The following is a 27,939-nucleotide window of genomic DNA, read 5'->3' on the forward strand; positions in this document are numbered from 1 at the left end:
GTTTATAGTATTAACCATCTGTATATTATTCACTGTACATATTCACCTGTAAATTCTGTTTATAGTAATAACCATCTCTCTATTTATAGACATATTTATATATACTCAGTACATATCCATGTCCTGCACTTATGCAAACGTTGTATATCCTGCACTTGCTGCTATTGCACTTCTGGTTAGACCTAAACTGCATTTCGTTGCCTTGTACTTGTACTTGTGTAATGACAATAAAGTTGAATCTAATCTAATCTAATAATCCCGAATTTTTTCTGTGATGGCCCATTTGAGGGCTAGGAACTCCAATTTGCCTGAATGCAAGTTGTAGTTTTTCTCTGCTACAGTCAGAGTACGGGAGCCATAGGCGATCACGCGGAGCTTTCCATCCTGCTTCTGGTATAATACGGCGCCTAGTCCCTGATTAGACGCATCAGTATGAAGAATAAATGGTTGTGAATACTCTGGGAAGCCAAGGACAGGAGGTTGAACAAGGCAGTCAATCAACTGTTCCAGAGTTGACTGGTGGGTGTCAGTCCAGTCAATGGGCGTGTTAGACGGAACTCCCCCATCCCTTTGTTTAGTTTGCCCTTTCCTCTTTTGGTTGGTCACTACTTCTGTTCTCCTGGGTATTTTAAGCAAATCATATAGAGAGCTGGCTATCCGTGAAAAATCCTTCACATACTGCCGATAATAGCTCAAAAGTCCCAAAATTGCTCTCAGCTCACCAACATTGCCTGGCTTTTTGTGTTTCAGTGCTCTTACTGCAGCTGTATCAGCAGGGTCCATCCTGTTTCCTTCCACCGACACTATCCGTCCAAGGTACCGAACCTCAGCTCTGAACAGGTCACATTTTTTTGGTTTCAGTTTTATCCCGTGCTCCCTTAGCCGCTGCAACACCTTTCTGACATGGTTGACATGGTCTTCAAACGTCCTACTAAACACAAGAACATCATCCAGGTATGGCACACATATCTCATCCCTTAAGCCCTCTAAACATTCTTCCATGCAGCGTTGAAATGCTGCTGGTCCATTCATGAGCCCGAATGGAATCCGTACCCATTCGTAGAGCCCCCAGGGGGTCACAAAAGCTGTTAGATGTCTGCTGTCTTTTGCCATGAACCCCTGGTGATAGGCCTTGCCCTGGTCCAATAGTGAAAAGAGGGTGTTTCCCCCCAGGTTATCCATTACATCCTGGACCCTGGGGATTGGGTGGCGATCAGGATGAGTCTTCCTGTTGAGCTCTCTGTAGTCGATGCATAAACGTAGGGTACTGTCTTTTTTTCTCACACAGACGATTGGAGAGGAATAGGAAGACATAGACTTTTCAACCCACCCTTGTGCTATCAAGTCCTGCAAATAGTCTTTCATTTCTTTATACAAAGGCTTGGGCACAGAAAGGTATGTTTTTGTTACTGGTACATCATCTTTGAGTGAAATGTTCATTTGCAAACTTGGTACACAACCAATGTCATCATCAGTCCTTGAGAATGATCCTGATTCCTCTCTTAACATCTGAGTGACCATTTGTCTCTGTTGCTCGTTTAGGTGTGTTAGATCAATAGGGGGATCCCATTGTTCATGCGCAGGGGTGTTGCCGCTGGATGATTGAGCTTGGGGGTGATGGATCGATGGAGCAGGTAGGTGATGTGTGTTAAAGATGTTAACTGGATACTCTGACCTCACAGACTGTACAGATCCAAGAACAGTCCTTCCTGGAAGTATAATTTCGTGGTGTGTGGGGTTCTGCACACTGATACTGATTTTTGGGGCCATTCCAGCCTTCACTGACACCAGAGTATCGCAAAATTCCAGTCCTTCAGGCCACTGCGGATTCTCGTGGGGCTCAAAAATCAGAGTTGTGTTCTCTGTGAAGGGGGGGGCCTGTACTCGACACTCAATTTGAATGGAGCTACGTTTAGGTACACTGATTCGCTCATTAACTGTTCTCACTCTATGCTCAAGCGCTTGTTCTAGGCTCACTGCATTAATGAATGTTTTTGCTTTGTTTCTTCTAAGGTGAGGGAATGCGATCCTTACTGCCTTGACCAACTCCTCTTCCTTTCTGTGCTCTACCTGATCCCCTCGACTGTCTAGCACAAAGTGTTCAATAACGTTAAACCCAATAATAGGGCATTGTTGCTGTTTGCCTTTTAGCACTAGCACAGGTATTAGCCACTCACTATCGCTAGCAGTCAGTTGAAAGAGCACTTCTAGCCACCCAACATATGGCATTTCGGTTCCATTGGCTGCTTCAAGTTGTAAGGGGTCATGTGGGTCAATTAGCTCTGCTATATCCCGTAGCGGCACATCAGGTAAGTGGTTGTTTTTCCAGACCTCATCTATAGCACAAACTTGTGAACCGGTGTCCCAAAGTGCCTGTGTCTTTTGTCTGTGCAGGAAACATCGGATGAGACACTTCTTTCCAACTAACACTCTCACTGTATTTGTTTTTTCTGTAACAAAAACGTTCTTCCTCTCAGGTTTTCCACATGACTGGATACTTTGTTTCCTAACACCTGAACATGTATGTGGCTCACAATCTCTCTTGTGTACGGACCAATGGGATTCCTGGCATTCTTTTGAGCAGTATAATGTAGTTTTACACACTGAACAACATTTTAATTTCTGTCTTTCTGTTTTTTTTCTGCAGTTTGCGCAAGACTGGGACTTATTTATGCACTTGGTTACCCCGTGTCCCGTGGGAGCAACCTTTCTTAGTTTAAATGGCCCCGGTCCCCTGTTTTTGCCCGTATCTCTGCTCTACAGCCCGCCCTGAAATGCTCAGTGCTCCCACACCTAAAACAATGCTGACAATACTCTTCACCCGCTTGAATACATGCAAAGCACCTAGGTTGAGGGCGGGGTGCTGGATAATATCGCTGTGGCGCAAATCTCTGTTGGAACTGGGTTGTCTCCCCCATCCGTCCTGGGCCATAGGGTGGTCGGTACTCCCGCATTGCTGTCGTTTGTTGGTGGTGGTAATATGGCATGGTACTTGGTCCGGCCCTATAAGGAGGGGACTGTGGGTTTGAAAACATTGGACATGGGGCAGGCAGTGTTTGTAACTCAGAGCTTGGTGGCGGATACTGTGGGGGGTGGTCTTTTGTATAGTTTCCATGATTTGGGAAACCTCAGCTTTCAAGTCTTTCAACAGCACCATGTCAGCACGCATTTCTTTAATTTCGCATAACAAATCAGGGGGGAGGGGGTTTGTGTTTTGCTGGATGGTGCGTTTCTTTTCCACCGCCATCTCACTTGATTGGACTGTACTCACGTTAGTGGCTCTTGATGAAGCATTGTGTTTCTTTTTGTCCTGTCTCTCCTTCTCATTGGCACAGGCGATATTAACTTTCTCCAGCAAGAGCTCATCTGAGGTGTTAGGCTGCAAGAGGTAAGGCTGTAGGTCACTTTTAATATTATCATTCTGAAGGCCAGTCAAGACAGTATGCATAAACAGACTCTGAACTAAGGCTGGGTCGTACTTTAGACTGGACTCCGTTTCCTGAGAAGCGAACAGTATTTTCTGCCTCAGGTCCATTGCCCTTATCAGAAAGCTTTGGGGGGGTTCTTTACTGCTCTGGACCTCAGAGGTGAGTTGTTTGTATAAATCTGTGGCCCCTCTCTCTTGGTAGTGGGATCTGAGGATCCTGCGGAGGGCAGGCAGTGTCAGCTTTTCTTTACCTTCAAGGTAACTCCGTAACTGTAGACCTGGTGTGATTGCACGGATTACAGCGTCAATGATATCCGATTCTGGGTAACCTTTGCCAAGCCCATTTTTAATCTGTCTGGCCAGGCTAGAAAAAATTAACTTATCCTTCTGCCCGGGTTCACCTATTTGACCTGCTATTTTGAAATCCTTGCGCCACATGGAACCATCTGGTGAAGCTAGAGTCATATTCTGAGCAGGAGTACTGACACTTGAAAAGGGGTTCTTGTTTTTGTTTAATGCGTCCCGTATTGCATTCTCTTTCTCTTCTAATGACAGCCTGAGTGCCTCAACCTCTTTCTGCAGTTTTTCCTGTTCATCAGTTTGCTTTGGATTTTCATTTTGTATTTGATCTATTATATCTTGAATATTGAGAAGTTCTGACAGGCCCTCATCCTCTAGCTCAGTGATTTCTTCCTGTTCAAGGTGCTTTATGATATGGGAAATCAGCTGACTGCGGTTTTTACCAGTCACATGTTTCTCATCAGGCCCTGAGATCTGAAGTGCATTGCATAATCTAGTTAGTTGTCCTACAGTCAATCTGTATAACGCTCCCTTAATTTCCAGCTGAAGCTGCTCCAATTCAGACTCCATTTCATCAGAAGCAGTGAAAACAGCAGTAGTGAAGATTTATCTGACTTAGCTGGCTTTTGATGCCCCTAGTGGTCACTTAGCTCACTTCAGGATGCAGATTACCAGCTACTGTCTGAAAACCACCATCGGCTGCTGAACTTCTGATGCCTGAGTACTTTTGGGGGATGATCGACACAAGGGTTCCACCTACAAGTGGGGGGTAGTCCTCAAATCAAACATCCCAGCGGTGCCTCCAAATGTTACGCCTGAGAATAGACAGGGAGAATAAATCACGAGAGATTGAGTGATGTTTTCTCAGTGATGGCATTTACTCGTATATTTCATATTGAACACACATCTCATTCACATACAGATTGGTCACAGTAATATATATTTCAGTCAGGACCACTTTGAGAATGAAATTTATTGACAATCTTTGATTTGGCGAAAGGCTTAGGCTCAAAGATGCTCGAGCTGCCATACTAAACAGCTTGAGATACATCCTTGAAACATAATCCCCCAGCCTTCTTAATAACCAAAAGTTTCTTAGCACATATTACAGAAAGAGATACAATGATAACAATAGAGTTCTACACAGAATCCGATACTCGATAATGAAGATACTAGGAGGTGAAGGGGTGGAGGTGGGTGTAAATGTCTGTACGACAGACTGAGGAACATGAGTTTGAATGAGCTTAAATACTATAGTTTATTAGAGTAGGTGGAGTAACAAATCAGCTGAGTGTCAGCTGATATCATTTAGCGATCAGTGGTCTGCCTGAACTACGCTTGAATTCCATTCGATCACTCAAGTTCCATATATTATACATACTCCTTTTTGTTGTGAAATATAAACATATTACCATACGCAAAGAGTTCTCAAACAACATCTCATTTGTCACCTTTAGAGACTAACACATGAATACAGCTGTGTATCTTCTTACAAAAGCTGGTAACAGTTACCAAGATAAACAATATGAAACATACTCCAAAATATATAAATGCCCTTGAACTATTCCAGGTGGTAAAACCCATATTAACGTTATTCGTTAGCCCCGGCTGCCATGTGCTCCACGTAACGTACTAACATCATACAATAAAACTTCCATTCTCTATCAACTATATATCTCTATACATGTCTTCAACATTTAAACTCATTTTTTAAATGCACTATAATCACTTTAGTGATCCGTTACCTGAGAATAGACAGGGAGAATAAATCACGAGAGATTGAGTGATGTTTTCTCAGTGATGGCATTTACTCGTATGAGGCGCCTCTCGCGATGACGCGATCTCACCTGAGAACATTATAGCGCAAATCTCGCGATACAGCGAGACATGAGCAATAGAGCGTATAGCGCGACTCTCGCGATACAGCGAGACATGAGCAATGGAGCCAAGCCTAACGGATCTACTATGCTATAACATTTTAACCCTTAACATAAACATGACCAAATAAAAACAAGGAAACTCATTAATTAATTACCATTTCCATCTCCTTTAACCATAAACAATGTTAAACTAGAATTATATATATAACAAAACTCTGACTATTATATATTGAACAAAACTCTGACTGCTACTGTGTACTACCCATTACACTGGCATCGATGGACTGCCGTCAGCTCACTCAAGTGCATGGATTCACTGTCACGATTCCTATTAGATTATATTAGAGTTTTTCTCCTAATTGTGCATTTTCATTCACAATCTTTGTGTCACAATCAATGAGATTCTGTTTTATTCTTATCCTGTCTGTCTGTTGTAATGTTTATGTGAGCAGATGCTCATGAACTTTCATTCTCTAATGTGTTTATATAATAATTATCTGTTTAGATTATAATCAATATCAGTTATAGAATTGAACACTTGTCTTTATTCAGATGCTGCACTTATTACAATATAAACCAAAAGCCTCAACATTTCAGAAGACATTCAATATTAACAGCTGGAGATGAGAGAAAGAGAAAATGACTTCAGAAATTTCCTTACAAAATAACAATATAAACACTCTGGAAAGTTTGGAAATGTAGCATATTATGTAGAATCTCATAGTAGATTTGAAAAGCAAAAGCAAAGGAGAAATTAAAGAGAAAAACAAACAAATATTTGTGTTTGTGCCATTCAAATGTAGTGATGAAATATATATATATATATATATATATATATATATATATATATATATATATATATATATATATATATATATATTCAAACAACATATAAATCACAAATATTTTATAGTTGATATTTTGTCAGTGGTTGATTTTTTTTTAAGGGCCTGAATATACAGTTCATTTTTGCACTTGTACACATTTTGCCCATCACATATTAATTTCTTTGTAATTGTTAGTAAAATCTTCTTGATTCCGGTTTGTGCAAATTATGTTTTTGTTTTTATTCACATATTCTAATTCATTAAAGGTGAGATGATCAGTGGGTTTGAGTTTTCACCTTCATCATTAAGGCCAGGGCTGAAATATGGATAGAGTTTCTCAGTGAAAGTCTGACCAGTGAAAGAGTAGAGATGAGATCTGGACTCCACGTCATAAAAAGAGACCAGACCCTCCTCATAATCCACAAACACACCCACCTTCTCAGGTTTCACTCTCAGAGATAAAGAGACAGGTGGATATTCACAAGCTTCATATTCATTCTCATTCCTCAGAATCACAGTCCAGAATCCATCATCAGGACTCCGTGTGATCACCTCCCCCTTCCTGTTAATGGATTCTCTGATCACTCCTAATCTCCACCCAGTCTTTCCCTTCACCTGCACCTCATAGTAAAATCTCTCTGAACTGAATCCCTGCTTTGCCAGAACACAATAACCCTTATCAAATCTCTTTGGGTTTTCTGGGACGTTCCGCCTAATGTCTCCATGACTGACTTGTTTTCCATCCTCAGACAGGATGAGATATGGACTCGCTGTATCAGGATCCAGAGTCACATCCACTGAGAGAGATCAGACATTATCAATCAACTTCAGAACACACATGTTCAGATGTACAGTATATAATACAGATTATAAACAGAAGTATTGTGAGTGTATTGTGTCAGTCACACTGTACCTGCAAACTTCTGCACAAACTTCAACCCTGTGAACACAGATGACAATATAATGATGAATTATTAATATGAATAATTTCAGGTTAACAGTGAGTTTCTCTCTATTGGCAGCATCAGTGGTGTGTAGTGAGTTCTGCTGATGTGTTAGTGTTTGTACACGGATAGTTACATCATGTTGCTTACATGTCTCTAAAGTAAGTTAAAGTCATAGTGTTTTAGCTGATTATGGCGTGAGTTAAATTTAAACTTTACCTAGACTGGGTTTAGTAAGTGATTTTATCACACCAGTCTAGTGCTAACATGGCAGGTTGAAGTTATGTTGCAGTTATATTTATGAACAGTGTGATCTTTTGCAGACAGAGAAAAAATAATTCACAGGTCACAGATGCAAAAATATTATATATTTTCCTTGAATTTTTTTTCCCGTAGATATTTACTAACAAAAAAAATCTGTACACTGTATAATATTCTCATACCAGTTTGACTGAGCTTTTCATTTAGTGTCTCATGAGTTTTCTTCAGTTCAGTCAGAGCTCTAATCAGAGAGTTCACATTCAGATTCACATCAGAGTCAATCCTGATCTCAGTCCAGTTTTTGGTGTGTGGACGACTATACAGAGATGAGCTCATCTACAGGAGAGAGAGAGAGAGAGAGAGAGAGAGAGAGAGAGAGAGAGAGAGCATCAAATATTTTGTTGACATATTAGAGTTAAAGTCCCATTGAACCGTATGTTGCAACTGATTTTATTTCAGTGCTGTGGTGTATTTCGTGAACTGGAAGTTACTTTTCAGATTTTGATTAAAGATTACCACGCAAACGATTTTTTTCTGTGTATTAACTTGCACGGATTAATTGTTCACCCTAAGACCTGTAATCGATTTTGATTTCATGAGGACTTTTTTCTACGTACACAAATGGCCTATTTCTCTCAAATATTATTCACAAATCTGTCTAAATTTGTGTTAGTGAGCACTTCTCCTTTGCTGAGATAATCCATCCACCTCTTAATTTCTGATAAACATTTCAAAAGTTATGAGCAAAAAAAAAAAATTGGATCTCTTGATCATAGGTGTAGGTACAGTACATTTTATAATGTCAACTACTGAAATGGGCTTAATGTGAGATATTGAATGTGATCAGCATGAGAAGCGGAATCAGATGTAAAGGTCTAAGAATTGTAATCCTATGACAAAGGGTTTAAAAGTTATAATCATTTGAAAAGTTAATGTTTGAGCTGGTTGTGGGGTTATAGAGTTGGTCCAAAAGATAGTTTACTCATACGATGTGACGGCTGTTAGTAAGAGCCTCAGCATTTAATAAAAACTGGCTTTGATCGGTTAACTATTTTATATGTTCTTCAATATGTTTCATGCGGTTTCATGCGTGAGGGACGCCGGACAAATGGATGTCTATCTGAGTCTAAAAATATACGGGCAGCATGTGACCTGAAGCTGGTCTCTAATTGGTTCTTAAAGATCCTCCTCCGGACGCAGGTCGCTGCGTCCCTTGCGAATCAGAATTGGATGTGTGTTATTTTGTCCAATCTGATTGGTTCTCGTCACCTGTCATTCAACTTTACACTCTTGGCAACTAAAGCGAAAGTGACACATTCACTCCGACTCGCCAAAACCTTGCTATGATGATCACTTTCGTAGAGATGGCAGCAGTTAAACCAAATTCTTTCATAAGGCGTTCGCTGGAAGAAAACAAAAGGATCTCGAACCGGACCAACGCAATTTACAAATCCAGCAGCAGGCCAGTGAAAGAGGATGAAGCTGCACACGGAGATTCACGCGCTTGTTATGAGAAACGTAGATGGCTGGCTGGATGTGTTGTTAGCAATGCCCTTTATTGCTTTCCCTGTCTTTTATTTCAAAGTGTCGGTACTGAAGTTTTTTATGGACAACAACGGGTGTAAGAGACCTCAAATATCTAACTGAACAATGCAAACGTCATGATACTACTGAGATGACTGACTTTAATCAGAGTCATTGAGAAATTTGCTGGCCAGAAAGAAAGGAGAGCAAAATGTATGTTCAAGTAGTCAACATGCTAGTCGGTTGTTGCTGTTTTTGTTTTGTTTTTCCTTTCCTCATTCAATTATATGTGGGAAATGAATGTGTAAAAAGATAAAAGTGAAGACGTGAAGACGCCCCTTCCCCCCCCGAAAAAAAATAATTATCACCAGCCGCCACTGCATAGGGGATATAGCACCTTCAGTGCACCTCTTTTGCTGTGGCTTGTTTGGAACTATTATGATTGGAGTGATACAGCAAAAACAGAATATGATCAAAGTCCCCCACCTCTGGTTTGTCCTGTAATATTGTACATGATGGCTGATGAGACAGATGTTGACTGACCTGTAGGAGTTTGAGATGATGGTCAGTGTGTGAGAGCTGCTCCAGCTCAGTGTTTATCCTCTTCAGCTCAGTGATTTCCTGCTCCAGCTCTTTAATGAGATCTTCAGCCTGTTTCTCTGCTGCTTTCTGCTGTTCCTCCATCATCTTCAGCTGCTCAGACTGACATCTCTCAATGGAGCGGATCAGATCAGTGAAGAGCTCAACATTGGAGGATTTCTCTTCCTCTGTGTTTCTCTGATGAATGACAACAGTTTAGAGATGTTCTATTTGTTAATATTTTACGTATTATTTAAAGGAATACTTCACCACAAAATGAAAATTCTCTCATCATCAATTAACCTCATGTCTAGGGATGCACCGAATCCAGGATTCGGGTTCGGATTCGGCCGAATATTTGGCTTTGTGACTTGGAGAATTTAGAATTTTTTTCCACCTATGCGCGCTCCGCTGGTCGAACGTAATAACGCTGCTGTTGATTATGGGAAGGTGTTTACTAGCTGGACCGTTCGACTGCAGTCAGCTGTGAGAAAGTGAAAATGGAACTTGTGCACAGAAAACGTGATTTCTGGCAGTACTTTCAGTCAAAAGAAGGCGATTCAAGTCGAGCTACATGTTCAATTTGCAATGCCGATTTGTCTCGTGGTGGCAAGGACCCTAAACAATAGCCGCTGTTAAAACATTTGCGTAAACATCCGAAAGAATACGAGTTGTGCATGAACTACAGACAGCAGACAAAATGCAGCAACTTCAGGTAGGAAGGACAGTCATCCTGACATAATGATGCCTATTCTTCATTTAAATTAAATAAAAAATGCACTGCTGTTGGGATGCTCATTTTGGTTAATTTTTCCAACCGACAACCGCTGCTCATTATCCGATTATTAACCATTAGTTGATAAGATTATAATATTGAATTGGCATTAAATAAAAATATGATTGATGAGTGTCTATGACCCATTAAAAATATACTTTTTTCACAGGTTTATTTTACCGTGCAAACAGCAGCATACAGATCAAATAAAATATAAATAAAAAGAATAAAATAAATAGGCCTACACTAAATATTTTTCACTTAAATAATTACCAAATTAAGATTACAAAACGAAAATACACTGAATCCGTTTGAAGCTTTGAAGAACCGGAATAGTTTTTTTGTCAAATAAAAACAGCAGGCCTACCTCAACCCTTACCTTGTTGTTTTTTGTGTTTTTTTTTTAAAGTAACATGTCTACGTGATGTGGGTTAGTCTGGAGCGCAGCCTGTTGACAGCCTTGTCTTGTTTATACTTTCGTCTGTCTCTGCAGTGCGAGCCTCCAACGACTTCTGCACTCTCCGTTGTGCTGTTCTTTGAAACGACAAAGGGCGACTCAGGGTAATTGTTCTATAAACCATCAGGAAACAGCGGCGAGAAGAACTTGCGTGACAATGTTTTCTTTAGTAAACTTGACCAAAACCACACTACGAAAAGCCTTAAACAAGGCATCAGATGGCACTGATGCCCCGGGAATACAGAGAGAATGCCTCGCTAGAGTGGCCAGCCTCGGGGAGAGCCTTTCATTTGCTTTCCACCAGTCAGGAGCTTGTGCTACTGCTGTATTTTAATACCGCATTGCATATTTTGCAGTATGAGCATTCCTACACTGCTGTGGACTTTGTTTACTTCATTAATGTGTTTACTGTGTTAATGGACTGAGGATGGGAGTAGGATTCGGTATTCGGTTTGGCTTCGGCAAAATCTTAACGAGTGGATTCGGTATTCGGCCGAACCCCAAAAATCTGGATTCGGTGCATCCCTACTCATGTCACTTAACTCTTTCCCCACCAGAGAGAAACGCATTTTTGTTAAAGACTACATCTGAATCGGATTCAGAAAGATGATCAAAACATAGATGGAGTAGATCGAGTCCATCAACACCCTAAAGCTTCATAGTCCTTTAGCTCTTCCTGGGTCGACATTTCATTAGGGTAACATGGGCAGTTTTGATTTATATGCTTTTTAATGTTGATTGCATTATTTTACGTATGCATATTCTTACATATGCAATCACTTGTTTCTGTTTTTTATTCACCTGTGTTTTAATCAGGAGATTCAGTTCTCAGCTCTTTCAGAAGATGTATAATAGTGCCCCCTACTGTATAACAGTGAAAACACAGAAAGCCGTAAATTTCCGGCAATGGCGGGGAAAGAGTTAAAATGTGTGATTTTCAGTGTAACACTAAATAAATGTTCATGCTGCTTTTGAGGACAAGCTGACAAAGCACTCCAATAAAACTGCATACAACTCGTGCAATAAACCAAGATTACTAAAAGATGGCAGAACTCTCAATGTATTCAACACCTTTATTAATTAGATTGAAATATTATGATGCATTAAATTTTTTGAGATGTATTTTTTGATAGGATAGTTGAAGAGTGATCAGAAAGTGAAATGGGAGAGGGGGATCGGAAATGACCATGAGAGAGGATATGAACTGGGGTTGATCGAAGCACAAACCTTTCTCAGCTCTACAGAGTGTTTGATCTCTTGAATCTTCTTAATTCTGTCCTGGATCATCTGATGAACGTCTGTCTGTGTCTGAACCAGCTGATTCTACAAACAGAGAAAAACACATTCATCACTGAATATAGCTTGTTTAATAGAATAAAACAAAACATTCAAAGATCATGTGAATTCAAAATTACAGTTTTGAATCTTTTAGTCCATGTCTGACAATTTTGGGGGTAACAGCTTTTATTACAAAGTAAAGCTTTTATTAGATGTAATGAAAGACTATTGGATTTAGCTGGGTTTTTTTGTTAAGGGTCAGGTTCTTCAACATGTCAAGACTAAGGAAAGAAAACATTTAGGTTACTAATGTCACCCCTATTGCCGGAAGGAGGGAATGGAGACGTTACGTCGGACTGAACTGACATAATGGGATCTCACCTGAGTGACTTTTACCAATCAACTTCAAGTGGTAATAGAACAAGCACATTGGCAAATGAGATTTGCACCGCAAGCCATTCCCCGCTTCCGGTATATAAGGCAAACTCTCACATTAACCCTTTAAGACCTAAGGGTATTTTTACAATTAATTTTCCGCCTGGTGTTTATTTACTAAAAAAGCTTGTAAAACATCAACCCTGTTGTGCACAGACAATTGACACACCTCTTTTTTTTCAAGACAAGTTGCTCTGTCAGTATATTTGTGTTGCATTGATGTCACCTGAATGTAAAATAAGTTATGGGACCATAAAGACAAATGAAAACATAAAACGGAAATTGAATCACTCAAATATTTATTGAAAACACACACAAATAAATAAAAGCTAAGCATATTTCCTCTGGAAAACAGTTTGTTCAAGTCTTTAGAGTCCTGGAACTCAGGAATAAACATGATAACTTATACAGAACCAAAACTATTTAAATTTTTCCAAAAAAAGTCCAGGCGCTTTTGGCCTCTTTGGATTTTGGATATTTACTGGTGCCAAGCCTCAAAACAGTTCCTATCAGGAACTTCTCCTCAAACTTTCTCCTCAAACTTTTTCCTCAAACTTTCTCCACAAAACTACTAAAAACTGCAGCGCGTCTCTCTCTCTCTATCCTCAACACTAGCCGTGCGTCTCTCTCTCTTCACAATAAAAGAGCTGTGGTTCATGCGTAATGACGCACACCAACGTGGATGACGGATCAGCCTGTCATTGGTCAAACCCTAATCCAAAATGGCAGCTAGCATCGCGCTAGCGGCAAAAATGACGGAAAATTTATAAATTATGGACATCAAGTGGATATATCTTGGATGTAAGCGTTTTGATTTATTGCTGAACAACTCCAAAAAGATGCACATGTTCCAGGCTGGATAGAAAACCTTCTGTAAAGGCTACAAAGACACCAAAGACACCCCCGTGATGGCTAGCTCGTTAGCTTTCTGCTGGAAAAAACGGTAAGAAAATCGATAAAAGTTTCATGAAATAATATAGATATTTATCGGAGGTGCCGTGTGACGTCGTGGGCGATGCCGTCGGGCTCTGAGGGTTAAGTTTTCTGCTGAGGAGACGAGACGGAGTCCCTGCCGTTTCAGTGGAGTTGTGGCTATGGAACGTTATGTCTCTGTTACCTCTTTCAGGGAACAAGGGTTACATTAGTAATCTAGACCTTCCCTATCAGTCATTGATGGAAAGTGTTACAACAACTGCCCTGAGTAAGTGCCCTATGTCGATCACTTGTGTTCCTTCTGACCCTATACAGTGAGACTACATCCTGCCCGTAGGGAGGTAACATGTGGACTTACACATATAGACTGACGATTTGGGGAGTGCTACATATGAAAGATCTCTATGGGCAGAACCCGCCTTGTTCAGGGGTGGAGTCAATACCATTACAGAGTTGGTAGAGGATCACCTAGGAGGCATCTAGTCTAGTACAGGGGCCGACCAACCGGGCATACACACAAGTACTATACCTGGCATCAGCATCTGACTGCCGAGAATGCTGGAGGAACTCCAGGGTTCAACAGTTGGAGAACTCACCTGAGGAGCAGAATAGGCACTCGTATCCCGTCCTCAGAGGGGAATGGTGCAGCAAGAGAGACACTGAGCCAGCCTACCCGGCATATTACCTGTTTGTACCAAGGTAATATGCCGGGTAATATGCCACATAGGAAGAAACCAGCCCCCGTAAGCATGCCTCATCGAGGGAGCTTCAGCTGAAGTGATAGTGTCCCGGTGTGGGGGCCATGATTGTGGTGGCAAACTTACCTGGCTCCACAGTTCCCGTGAGGGAGAGGCTTGAGATGCATGAGAAGGCATTGTGTCATCGAACCACAGACAGCAGCAGCATTCTGCCGGGGCAGAATGTGTTTTATCGTCTCTGTCTGCATTTGTACTGCTGAGAACTGCTGGGCAAAGTTCTCAACAGAGTCGCTTTAAGTATTATTATCAGAGCCTGCTGAGCTCCCAGCTGAGCTCACTCAAGCAGTGAATAGTTTCTATTTAACGAGCGTTCCATGGCTGGCGCGGAAGCTGCGCATTTTCAGCCTCCGCGTGTGAAGACCGACGTAGGTAAAGACATCTGTATTCGACTCTTCCTCTGCGCGACTCCTCCGATGCAAGGACTCCGGTAAGGCACAGAGTTATCTCCGTTTCTTGTCCTCTTTCACCTCCCTTTCCTCTCTCTAACCATGTGTGTCCAGGCCATTCCCGTTATCTCTCAACCATGCCCCACTATTACACGTAGGCCTTCACGGCACCGTAACACTGCTAATCTACGTCCTGTTTCCTCCTCCTCTAATGTCCCTCCCTCTTTTTCTGTGGGGCTATGTAATTGTCGGTCAGCTGTCAATAAAGCTGACTTCATTCCAGGATTTGCCACTCAATCCGCTCTCAAAATCTTGGCCTTGACTGAGACTTGGGTCCGCCCAGAAGACTCAGCAACACCTGCTGCTCCTTCTAATAACTTCTCTTTCTCCCACACCCCTCGCCAGACTGGGAGGGGTGGAGGCACGGGTCTTCTCATTTCTAACAACTGGAAATACTCAACTCATACATCTCTTTGCAATAACAACACATTTGAATACCACGCTATTACGCTTACAACCCCCTTTAAAATCCATATTGTAGTAGTTTACCGCTCCCCAGGTCCATTGACCACCTTTGTTGTCCTCATTCCCAGAGGATGGCAGCCCACTCATAGTCCTTGGCGACTTCAACATTCACCTGGACAAATCTTATACTTCAGATTTCCACTCCCTCCTAGCATCATTCGATCTCAAACGCCTCATCACTTCACATACCCACAAATCTGGTAATCATCTGGACCTCATTTACACATGCAACATTTTGGTCAAACCTCTACACATCTCAGATCATTTCTTCATCACACCACCAGTTCCTCCACCAGTTACATTCAGGCGAAACCTGCGCTCACTTTCTCCTTCTAATCTCTCCTCTACTCTGTCATCCTCCCTTCCCTCATCCACACAATTCTCCTCTATGGATGTTAACACTGCAAGTGACACTTTATGCTCCACTTTAACTTCTTGTCTAGACAGTATTTGCCCTCTTTCTTTTAGGCCAGCACGAGCTACTCCCTCTAACCCTTGGTTATCTGATGTTATTCGTGAACACTGGACGATATTCAGGGCAGCAGAGAGAAAATGGCGTAAATCTAACCACCCATCTGATCTAGGTAAGTATCAGTCCTTGCTCTCATCCTTCTCGGATGAAGTACATGCAGCTAAATCTTCTTATTTCCAAAACAAGATCAACAGCACCTCAAACTCAAGCACACTTTTCAGAACATTTAACTGTCCTCCCCCACCACCTCCCTATCTTCAGACGATTTTGCCCAATTCTTCACAAACAAAACAACAACTATCAGCAGTCAGTTCTCACCCACACGCACTGTGGATTTTAGATCAGCCACATCCACAACCAAACATCCTCTCCCTTAATTTTCTACACTCATATCTCAGTCTTTATCTCAGCATTGCAATGGTCATCTTCCTGCAGTGGGTGCATGACTCATGAACAAATGCTACCTCAGCATGCTCGGGCTGTCAGACGAGGCCAGGAAATGAACACATCCAGAAATAAACGGGTGGAATGACATCTTAAAAAAGATGCAGCATCTGCATGTTTACTCTTTTACATAAATTGCTCTTTAGATGTTGAAGCGCCCTGGGGTACAGCCGCTGAACTTAACCGTGCAAGCACTCAGCAACCGCAATCTCCGCTGGAATGTGCCGTCACACCAACACAGGAACAGCTTCCCTCCTGATCAGTGGACTCACTGAATTATGATCGAAAAGCAGAGTGAAACAATGTCCGCTCTGCTCTGAAGCTCTCATGGTTCATGGGTTCATTGATTCATTCTCTCTCTGTTTGTGTGGTTGTGTTGGAGGCGTGGTTACTGATTGCTGCTCTGATCATCACATCCAGCTGCACCTGATTACCTCTCCCTATATATTCACCTCACTCACTCTTACGTGTTGTCAGTTAGTTACAGGCTTTGCTGTGTCGTGTGTGTGTTTCCCTGGGAGTTCTGCCCGTTTCGGTTCTGAAATTCTCCGCTGTGGATCTGCCCATTGCATCCCTGCGTCCCAGCCCTGCGTTTCATCCGCCTGTTCCTCTGCCTGCCTGGAAATCCTGGTCCTCCTCTGTAACTACGGACTTCCTGAGTGATCTTCCTCTGTGTGTTCTGAGAGCTAAATAAAGCACCATTTTACTTGCAATTGGATCCTATGTATCTTTCCCTGACAGAAGCAACAGCTTAATGTGTGAGTTTGCATGCTGCCTTATATACCCGGAAGCGGGGAGTGGCTTGCGATGCAAATCTGACTTGTTGGCTTGTTCTGTTGCCACTCGAAGGTGATTGGGCTCTCAGGCGAGATCCCTATAAGTCAGTTCAGTCCGACGTAACATTGAACGTGACTGACTGATAGGGAACTGCATTTCATGGGATATTTAAAGTGCTTTGTTTGTATCTCTTTACCTTCTTCTCTCGGCTCTCCTCCTCTATAGGAACAGTGTTGTGAGTCCTGTGTTCTCCTTCAGTGCAGAACAGACACACACACGTCTGATCATCTCTGCAGAACAGCTCCAGAGGTCTCTCGTGTTTCTGGCATATGTAATCCTCCAGATTTTCCACAGCATTGATGAGTTTGTGTTTCTTTAGACGTGGGACTCTGCGATGAGACTCCAGATGAGTCTCACAGTAAGAGCTTTGACACATCAGGCAGGTCTTCACAGCTTTCTGCTTTCTTTCATCACAGACGTCACAGAACACCTCAGGTTCTCCTAGATTGAGCTTCTCCTTAAAGTGTTGCGCAACCTCTCTGAGTGTTGTATTAATCTTGAGATCAAGTCTTTTGCTGAATTTATCTTTACAGAGTGGACAGAAGCAGGTCTGTGTGTCCGTCCAGCACTTGCTCAGGCAGGATCTGCAGAAGTTGTGTCCACATGGAGTGGTGACTGGATCAGTGAACACTTCCAGACAGATGGAGCACTGGAGCTCCTCATTTAGTGCTGGACCACTGGAGGACGCCATGACTGAAAAGATAAGTAATGACAATATATCATCTACACGGCTGAAGAGAGGGATTTTGATAATTATATGCACTGAATAAATTAGTCTATGGATTTTGCATGTTAAATACTCAGTTTTGGGGAATAACTTGTGACATATAATGGAGTTATGTAATTTAATTACAAAAAAAATGTAACTGTTATCAGTTACTGAGGAAAAAATGTGTAATTAAATTACAGTTAGTTATGAAAATGTTAATGATTACAAAAGAATATATCTGAATATCTTCTGTAAAAAGCTAGGATATGTTGAATAATATTAGTTTGTTGCTTTGCCTGTTTTTGATGTGTGTGAGGTCTCCTGCCATTTAAAGGCTGTTTAGTAAAGCGATGCTATTCTGATGCTTTTGATTGGTTCTCTTGTTTGAATTTGCAGCGCACGTCTGCCAATCACATCAATCCACATTGCCGCTGAAAGCTTTAGGCTACAATCTGTCTGAGAGTTGCCACCATGGCAAATTATGAAAATACGTTCCAGTGCTGGAAATTTAAAAATAATTTCATGCAGAAATCATAAAAGGGCGCAAATATAACAGTTCAGTGCAAAATATGTTGGCCAGCTATTAAAATGCTATCAACATCAAAGGTTTCAATGTCGAACCTGAGGAAGCATCTCCTATAATGAATGTTAACCTGAAGCGCCACCTAGTGGACAAATCTCTCGATTAGTTTGTCCCATTTTGACTTCTTTAACTACACAACGATTGGTCATTGAGTCTAAACAATATTTTAGGTGGAATATAACTTTTATTTAAAAAAAATTATGACAGCTAAACAGTCTGTTTGGGTTGAATCTATTCTTGCTTATGTTAGTGAGAAATCAATATTAGCTCTTAATATATGGTATAATGCTTTCCCTTCATACACACAAAGTGGTAAAAAGGCTAGTATGCAGATTTTTATTCATTTTTTTGTATCAGTTAGAAGAAAAACATGAAATTAAGGTTGAACCACTTGGATTATTTTAACAATTTCTTTCTGGACCTTGAAATTGGTCATTAAATTGCTGTCTATGGAGGATCGGATTTCATCAAAAAAATATCTTAATTTGTGTTCTGAAGATGAACGAAGGTATTTTTGGGTGAACTAACAATTTAACTTCTAAATACAGAAACTAAACAGAAACTAAATATGCGTCTCTGGGAGCCACAGAACAGCAAACTTAACAGGTCTTTTACAACAACATTTTAAAACCATCATAAGATCTTTTATAAAAGACAACACAGAAAATTAGTGGAACTGTAATTTTTCAAACAAATAACTTACTAAATAAACACCAAGTGTCATTTCTGTTTAATGGAGTTATGATTTTCACTGAACTTTGTTTATTCTGTCTGCAGTTCACACACTTCCTGTTTCTGATATGTGACATGAACACAGACTTTGATTTGACAAACATTCTTATATTGCATCATGACATTAAACTAGTGAACTTACATTCCCATCGCTTACCTGTGAGTGAATATCAGATCTGATCGTTGATTTCAGAGTTTCTGAATGTTGTTGTGAAGAAGCTTCAGGTTCATCTGTTCAGTTTCACTTTCACTGAAGTCTTCACACACATGCAGTGATGTCATAGAGCTCCGCCCATAATCATGAATATGAAGCAGTTCCTGATTCATCCCTGATGAAAACAGTGTAAGAAACTGTTAGATTATGTGTATAGTTGTGATTAGTTCCTCAATGTTGTGTTTGCTCTGGACGGTGTGTGAGTCTCAGTGTGGACTGACTTGAGGAGAAAGCGAGACCTGAGCCCTGATCCTCCAGAGATGAAGGTGTTGTGTTTCTCCACTGCCAGTGGCGGCGCTAATGCACTATTGAGTAGTTTAAGATCGTCAGAGATCCAGAGACAAACAGGACTCACTTTACTCTGTGACACTGACGCTCAGGAGAGTGTGTGTGACAGTCATGGATCCACCGATCAAACCTGCACAGAGTCTCTGGGTTCAGACTGGAGAACAGCAGATGATGAAGATGAAGAGAGAAACCACAGCTGAGGAACAACACAGCCATGAGGATTTCATCCTTCAGGTGTGTTTCTTCCTTTAATGTTTTTACCTTTTCATGACATTTGTTTGCTATGTCAGTAACTGAAGGTTTCAAATCACTCGAGTTGCTTTTAAAGTCACTTTTTTTCCCCTCATCTCTGTAAAACTCTTGTAAAAACTGGCTTTTAGGTTCATTATTAAGGGCTGCAATTGAGGCTATTTTGATTATCTGCCATTTATTTCTTGTTTTATTAAGACAAAACACGTTATTAATCTCTCAACAGATTGAGTTCAGTAACTGTGAATTCATTAGTGAATCTGGATTAGTCTCTTTTGTGGGCAGTGACACAAATAATGATGATTCTTGGTCTTGACAAGCAGTTTTCTACTATATTTGATTGTATAAACATGACAGAATTGACCTTAAGCGTGTAAAAATAAACGCTTCAGTTTCTGGTTTAGTTTCTCATTTCTCTTTTCTTTACATTTTCCACAATAGAATTGATTTTTGACAATTTACTGTGGTCATTTTTAGACTTGATGGATGTGAAAAACTGAGCGAAGTGGAGGAGAAACATCAGCGTCAGAAACCTCATGATCTCAGAACTGAAGAAAAGTCTTTCAAAGGCCATCAACGTGGAAAGAGTTTCATTCAGAAAGGTATTAACATCACAAACCGTACTAATGCAATCAGTGTGGGAGAAGTTTCTCACAAAGAGGAAACCTTGAAATGAATATAAATATTCCCACTGGAGAGAAACCGTATTCATGTCACGAGTGTGGAAAGAGTTTCACTTGGGCAGAGACTGTCAAAGATCATCATCTCTGAATTCACTCTGGAGTAAAGTCATTTAAACTGAGCAGTAAAACACTGAGAATCTGTGCAAATGAGAAGACTGTAGACTATTTAATCTTTTGAGCATTTATTTTGATACGTATTTACTGTCTATCGATATAAAATGACAGTATTCACGCAAGTCAGGGTTGTGAACTGCATTTAATACTGTCCTAAAATGGCCGGTCGCTTCGGCTCCAAGCCGACTCTGTATCCGTCGTCCAGCGACAGCGACGTGAGCGTTGAGATCGTCATGGACGGGGCAGGACCTCGTATCGGTGGAGACGCCAAACTCTCCATCGTCCTGAAGAACAAGAGCTCAAAGCAGCGCAGGGCCAGTCTGCTGTATGAGGAGCTGGTCATGAACTACACCAGAGCGATGAAAGACACCGTGAAGAAGGACCGGATTCCTGTCCACGTCAAATCACAAGAGAGTGAGTGAGTTTGACTATTACACTGACTTTTCTCTGATAATTGTGGCCCAGAATGTCTAAGTTAGTAGTTGCACTTCTTAAAAATCACTTGATGATGATGCCTGATTCAGATTCATCCCAAAAATGTTCAGTGGGGTTCAGGTCAGAGCATATAATGCGTTCGGTTACGTCACGTGTGAGAATCCATTGCGTTTAGTGTTGATGCTCAACCTGGTGAAACATCTAAAGGCGTCGTATTTGGATTCAGTTCATCATAAAGAAACTCTCCATCATTGATTGTGTTTGTGCTGTTTCAGCCTCTAGAGGACGCTGTGCTGGGGAAAGAGTTGACAGTCAAGATCCCGTTCCTGAACCCGCTGTCAGAAGTGTTGAGGAACGTTTTGTTCCGTATAGAGGGATTGGGAATGCAGAGCGTCAGGAAGATCCCGTATGGGTAAGACTTTCAGTGTTTAACAGCAGTTTAATTTCAGCTGTGACGTGTTCATGCACTTTAGATTGGTTCAGAAACATAGATTGTACTGCATTAAATATGGTATTTAAAGAGTGAACAGCTTCCAGAGAGTTGATATTGTCTTTCTGTGTGTCAGTGATGTGGAGAAGCTTGCAACGGTTACACTGATGGAGAAGTTTGTTCCCACCGTCTCCGGCTCTCAGAAGCTCCTGGCATCGATGGACTGCCGTCAGCTCACTCAGGTGCACGCATTCACTGATATTGAGCTCAAACCAAAGTCAAAAACACTGTCATTGTGAAGCTTCTAATGCTCTCGCTTCTCTAGAAGAATATGCACTAGATTGAAGAGACATCTACACTAAATGATAATTCAGTACTGTCATATGGAACCAATTCAAGTCAACAGTAAAGATCCCGCATGTTTTATTCATATCCTGTCTGTTGTCATGTCTATGTGAGCAGATCGTTAGCCAATGTGTGTTTGGTTAAAAATTAGCAAGCTGTTGAGTTTACAAGAATTATCCGTCCAAACTAGCATTGAACACTTGTCTTTATTCAGATGCTGCATTTATTACAATATAAACCAAAAACACAACATTTCACAAGACATTCAATGTTAACAGCTGGAGATGAGAGAGAGAAAGGTAAAATCATAGAAACACTTTGGAAAGTTTGGAAATTTAGCATATTTTGTAGAAATTCAACATATCATATTAAATCATGTAAAATGTTATAGTAGATTTGAAATTAAGTATTAATGGAAGAAAAAAATTGGAAATATATGTGTAACAAAACAGCACATCCATAGTTAATCCTTTCAGATTTCAAGTGTTTTGTTTTTAGTTTTTTTTTTTAACTGACAGGTGAGATGATCAGTGGGTTTGAGTTTTCACCTTCATCATTATCACCTGGGCTGAAATATGGATAGAGTTTCTCAGTGAAAGTCTGACCAGTGAAAGAGTAGAGATGTGATCTGGACTCCACATCATAAAAAGAGACCAGACCCTCCTCATAATCCACAAACACACCCACCTTCTCAGGTTTCTCTCTATAAGGGATTATATGCATTGGACTATCAATAACTGCATAATGATTCTCATCAATCAGACCCAGAGCCCAGACTCCATTCTCAGGACTCAGCCAGATCTCCCCCTTCATGTTAATGGATTCTCTGGCCACTCCTAAAACCCTCTCAGTCTTTCCCTTCACCTGCACCTCATAGTAAAATCTTCCTGAACTGAATCCCTGCTTTGCCAGAACACAAAGAACCTCATCAAATCTCTTTGGGTTTTCTGGGACATCCTGCTCAATGTTTCCATCACTGACTTGTTTTCCATCCTCAGACAGGATGAGATATGGACTCGCTGTATCAGGATCCAGAGTCACATCCACTGAGAGAGATCAGACATTATCAATCAACTTCAGAACAAACATGTTCAGATGTACAGTATATAATACAGATTATAAACAGTATTGTGAGTGTATTGTGTCAGTCACATTGTACCTGGAAACTTCTGAGCCCACTTCAACCCTGTGAACACAGATGACAATATAATGATGAATTATTAACTGGAATAATTTCAGGTTAACAGTGAGTTTCTCTCTATTGGCAGCATCAGTGGTGTGTAGTGAGTTCTGGTGATGTGTTAGTGTTTGTACACGGGTAGTTACATCATGTTGCTTACATGTCTCTAAAGTAAGTTACAGTAGTTGCCCTCTCAAATAATTTCTCTTTTTCACACACCTCTCGCCAGATTGGGAGGGGCGGAGGTACTGGTCTGCTCATCTCAAAGGATTGGAAATTTGAGCCCATCCCTTCTCTATCTGGCAACTGCTCATTTGAATCGCACTCAATCACTGTCACTCACCCTGCTAAAATCCATGTTGTAGTTATTTATCGTCCTCCAGGTCAACTGGGTAACTTCCTGGAGGAATTGGATATGTTACTCTCTCACTTCCCTGAGGATGGCACTCCTCTGGTACTGCTCTGTGACTTCAACATTCACCTTGATAAACCCCAGGCTGCAGACTTCACCACTCTTCTGACCTCATTTGATCTTAAGCAAGTATCTACTACAGCTACTCATAAATCAGGTAACCATCTTGATCTTATCTACACACGCTACTGCTCCACAAACAACACTTTAGTTACTCCTTTACACACCTCAGATCACTTTCTCATCACTCTTAACCTCCTACTAACTCCTAACACAACACGCACTCCTCCGCTGATTACCTTTCGGCGTAATCTACGCTCACTCTCTCCCTCCCGTCTATCCACTATGGTTTCATCCTCACTCCCTCCACCTGCTCAGTTCTCAGCACTGGACACTAACAGTGCTACTGACACTCTTTGCTTCACTCTAACATCTTGCTTAGACAACTTCTGTCCCGTTTCATCCAGGCCAGCCCGCACCACCCCCTCTGCCCCCTGGCTGTCTGATGTTCTCCGCGAACATCGCTCTGGACTCCGGGCGGCAGAGAGGAAGTGGCGCAAAACTAAAAACACTACTGACCTGACCCTGTATCAGTCTCTTCTCGCTTCTTTCTCTAGTAACGTCTCCACTGCTAAAACTACATACTATCACAACAAAATACACAACTGCTCTGACTCTTGTGCACTCTTCAGAACGTTCTCTTCGCTCCTCTGTCCCCCCCCCCCCCCCCCCCCTCCTTCATCAACTCTTACAGCTGATGACTTTGCATCATTTTTCACACAAAAAACCTCCTCCATCAGCAGCCAATTCTCCGCACCACAAACCGACACGCACATCTCAACAACCATAACACATACACTCCCCTCTTTTTCTCTGCTCTCTGAAGCTGAAGTCTCCAAACTCATCCTTTCCAACCACCCCACTACCTGTCCGCTTGACCCTATCCCCACTCACCTCCTTCAGGCCATTTCTTCTTCTGTTACTCCTGCACTCACTCACATTGTCAACACCTCTCTTCACACCGGGACTTTCCCCACAGCATTTAAGCAGGCTCGGGTAACCCCACTGCTTAAGAAACACTCTATGAACCCAGCACTTTTAGAAAACTACAGACCGGTATCCCTTCTGCCTTTCATTGCAAAGACACTCGAGCGAGTTGTTTTTAACCAGCTCTCTACGTTTCTTGAACAGAACAACCTCCTGGACATCAACCAATCCGGTTTCAAAAGCGGCCACTCAACTGAAACTGCCCTGCTCTCGGTTACGGAGGCACTGAGGCAGGCAAGAGCGGCTTCCAGATCCACAGTACTTATCTTACTGGATTTGTCTGCTGCTTTTGACACAGTTAACCACCAGATCCTCCTGTCAACTCTCATGAAGATGGGCATCTCAGGAACTGCTCTCCAGTGGCTCAAGTCTTACCTCTCAGGTAGGTCCTTCAGGGTGTCATGGAGAGGTGAAGTGTCTAAGTCACATCATCTAGCCACTGGAGTTCCACAGGGCTCAGTGCTTGGACCACTTCTCTTCTCCATCTACATGTCATCACTGGGATCGGTCATTCAGAAACATGGCTTTTCCTATCACTGCTATGCAGACGACACTCAACTCTACTTCTCATTTCAACCAGATGATCCCACGGTTGGTGTTCGTATCGCTGCCTGCCTAACAGACATTTCTGCCTGGATGAAGGAGCATCACCTGCAACTCAACCTTGCAAAGACTGAACTGCTTGTGGTCTCAGCCAACCCAGCACTTCATCACAATCTCTCCATTCAGCTAGGTTCATCAACCATTATTCCGTCCAGGACAGCCAGGAATCTTGGGGTTGTGATCGATGATCAGCTAAAATTCACTGACCACATTACTGCAACAACCCGGTCCTGCAGATTTGCATTATACAACATTAGGAAGATTAGAGCCTTCCTATCTGAGCAGACCACACAACTCTTGGTCCAAGCTCTTGTTCTCTCCAGACTGGACTACTGTAATGCTCTTCTAGCAGGCCTTCCGGCATGCACTATCAAACCCTTGCAACTGATCCAGAATGCAGCGGCGAGGGTGATCTTTAACGAGCCGAAGAGAGCGCACGTCACGCCTCTCTTCATCAGACTCCACTGGCTACCAATAGCCGCTCGCATCAAATTCAAGGCACTGGTACTCGCCTTCAAAGCAACCACTGGCTCTGCACCAATTTACCTTAACTCGCTTGTTCAGACATACACACCCTCCAGGAGTTTGCGTTCTACCAGTGAACGACGCCTTGTGGTGCCATACCAGAGAGGCATGAAATCACTGTCACGGACCTTTTCCTGGACTGCCCCCACCTGGTGGAATGACCTGCCTATCTCAATTCGAGCAGCCGAGTCTGTAGCCATTTTCAAAAAACATCTAAAGACGCATCTCTTCCAGCAGCACCTGACCAATCAAGAATAGCACTTAACATTCTATTCATTTTTCTGTCTGTCTAATTTATAAAAAAAAAAAAAAAAATCCTATGTGTTCTGTGTTAGATTAACTGAGACTTGTTACAGCACTTGCATACTGTAGCCTCTGACTGTTGTAGTTGCTTCTATTGCTCTCATTTGTAAGTCGCTTTGGATAAAAGCGTCTGCTAAATGACTAAATGTAAATGTGAATGTAAATGTAATAGTGTTTTAACTGATTATGGCATGAGTTAAAGTTTGGATAGGACTTTACTGGGTTTAGTGAGTCTTTTTTATGCCAGTCTAATCCTAACATGGCCAGTTGAAGATGTGTTATGGTTATTGTAAGTGCATACTAAGTGCGCTGATATCTTTGTCACTGATTCAGCCTTGTCAAGCACTCCGGCCGTTGTTTTTCCTTGTTTTTCTGAAGTAAACAAACTAGAAGTTTGTCTAGATCTGTCACTAACAGTGATCCTTTGCTGACTGAGACTGACATTATCTACAGTGATCACCAGCATCACACCGATGCTGAAACTGGATTTAACCAAGAGTATTCTTTGAAAAAAAGAAACGTTCTTAATTACTGGCAAATAAACAACAACTATACATTGTATTTAACATTCACATACCAGTTTGACTGAGCTTTTCATTTAGTGTCTCATGAGTTTTCTTCAGTTCAGTCAGAGCTCTATACAGAGAGTTTACATTCACATCAGAGTCAATCCTGATCTCAGTCCAGTTCTTCTTGTGTGGACGACTGTACAGAGATGAGCTCATCTACAGGAGAGAGAGAGAGAGAGAGAGAGAGAGAGAGAGAGAGAGAGAGAGAGAGAGAGAGAGAGAGAGAGATGTTAAATATGATATTCTTATATTTGTAATGTTTGTTTGTAAACGTGTGCTGACGTTTCAAGTGTGGGTGTGTTGACTTTGAGAATGTCCTTCCAAATGACAAGCAGAGTATTTGTGTCCTACAGAAAAAGAACTTGGAATGGGGTGATATGTGAGCCAGGTGTTTGAAGGTTGTTACCATAATAGGAAGACAACTACACTTTAAAAAATTTCAAGTGCTTTCAACGAATTATTATTTAGTAACTAGTTCCACTGATTTTTTACGTTCACTCAATTTCATGCTACAAATTGTTACCTGAATTAATAATTTTTAATTGGCTCAAACTTGACTTCAACATTAAAATGTATGTTTACTCAATTAGTTTTAAAGTTACTTGAATTAATATTTTTTAGTTGGCTTAAACTTGACTTCAACATTATAATGTACGTTTATTCAAATTGTTTCATAATTATTTCAACTAAAACGTTTTAATTAGGGGTTTCGTCATTTTTAAATTGTTTTAATCATTACTAGAAATTGCTGTGGAACTAGTTATTACAAAATGTTATAGCGAGGGCAACAAAAACAATTGAAAACACATTGTATCATCTGCATTTATAACATTTATCATACAAACAATTCATTTTCATTACAACAACAAAATTCATCTCTAAACATTTACCAATATTTCATAAACTGAGAACAATAAATAAAATATTAAATAGTAAAATGGTAGAAAGTTAGTTTGCAATACATTGCAATACATTAAAAAACATGAAATAAAAAAAATGTCGACTATTTTATCTAAAGTAATCAATCAGTAAACAACATTAAACAAACAACTGAATATTATTTGGCATTATAACAATCCATAAACGTCCTATGCCTTCTAAACATGTTATAATTATAAATATTCTAATTATTTTTTTACATCTGGAGCAATCTGGTTCTCAGTGACTGCACCCGAGCAGAACACTTCACAATCAAGGCCCAGAAAGACTTTCTGCACAGCTTCAAACAGGTACTTCCACTGTTTGGGATAGTCAATGTACAGGGCATACATCAATCCAAAAAGAACACCAAAGGCAGTCGGAATATCCGCCAGGTTGTTCAGGATCACTTTTTCCTCCACCACTACAGCCACATCCAACGCTGAATCTAGGCCTCCAGCTTCAATCACTGTCTCAAGGAGACCAATTTGCATCCCTCTGGTCAGTGTTACAATATAATGGCCTCTCTGGTTTGAAGCATGTTAGATAAAAGAAATA

At 41.2% G+C, this 27,939-nt stretch overlaps 2 protein-coding genes across 2 annotated transcripts; one reads left to right on the top strand and one right to left on the bottom strand.

The window, feature by feature from the left end:
* Window positions 1-6,566: 6,566 nt before the first annotated feature.
* LOC307117670 (E3 ubiquitin-protein ligase TRIM39-like) lies at window positions 6,567-19,340 on the bottom strand. The gene is made up of 7 exons (XM_079802660.1): window positions 19,224-19,340; window positions 17,179-17,735; window positions 12,202-12,297; window positions 9,707-9,940; window positions 7,822-7,975; window positions 7,348-7,374; window positions 6,567-7,231 (listed from the first exon to the last, which is right to left on the bottom strand). Exons 2-7 carry the CDS (start codon window positions 17,731-17,733, stop codon window positions 6,687-6,689), a joined length of 1,611 nt encoding a protein of 536 aa, XP_079658786.1. The 5' UTR covers window positions 17,734-17,735; window positions 19,224-19,340; the 3' UTR covers window positions 6,567-6,686.
* A 60-nt stretch (window positions 19,341-19,400) lies between these two features.
* Window positions 19,401-25,889, top strand: LOC307117683 (uncharacterized protein). Its single transcript, XM_079802676.1, has 6 exons — window positions 19,401-19,802; window positions 20,295-21,028; window positions 21,325-21,461; window positions 21,616-23,573; window positions 24,608-24,845; window positions 25,044-25,889. Exons 2-4 carry the CDS (start codon window positions 20,773-20,775, stop codon window positions 21,616-21,618), a joined length of 396 nt encoding a protein of 131 aa, XP_079658802.1. The 5' UTR covers window positions 19,401-19,802; window positions 20,295-20,772; the 3' UTR covers window positions 21,619-23,573; window positions 24,608-24,845; window positions 25,044-25,889.
* The last annotated feature ends 2,050 nt before the right edge of the window (window positions 25,890-27,939 follow it).

Source organism: Gobio gobio (genome assembly GCF_949357685.1).
Source record: "Gobio gobio genome assembly, chromosome: 21".
Taxonomy (NCBI): domain Eukaryota; kingdom Metazoa; phylum Chordata; class Actinopteri; order Cypriniformes; family Gobionidae; genus Gobio; species Gobio gobio.

Excerpts from the sequence above, each read along its gene's own strand:
- LOC307117670 (XM_079802660.1), bottom strand. The coding sequence starts at position 17,733 with ATGGCGTCCTCCAGTGGTCCAGCACTAAATGAGGAGCTCCAGTGCTCC. Across the intron at positions 7,375-7,821 it reads TGAAAAGCTCAGTCAAACTG|GGTTGAAGTTTGTGCAGAAG; the intron begins GTATGAGAATAT and ends CTGTGTTCACAG. Across the intron at positions 7,232-7,347 it reads GTTTGTGCAGAAGTTTGCAG|TGGATGTGACTCTGGATCCT; the intron begins GTACAGTGTGAC and ends GATCTCTCTCAG.
- LOC307117683 (XM_079802676.1), top strand. The coding sequence starts at position 20,773 with ATGGCCGGTCGCTTCGGCTCCAAGCCGACTCTGTATCCGTCGTCCAGC. Across the intron at positions 21,029-21,324 it reads CCACGTCAAATCACAAGAGA|CCTCTAGAGGACGCTGTGCT; the intron begins GTGAGTGAGTTT and ends GTGCTGTTTCAG.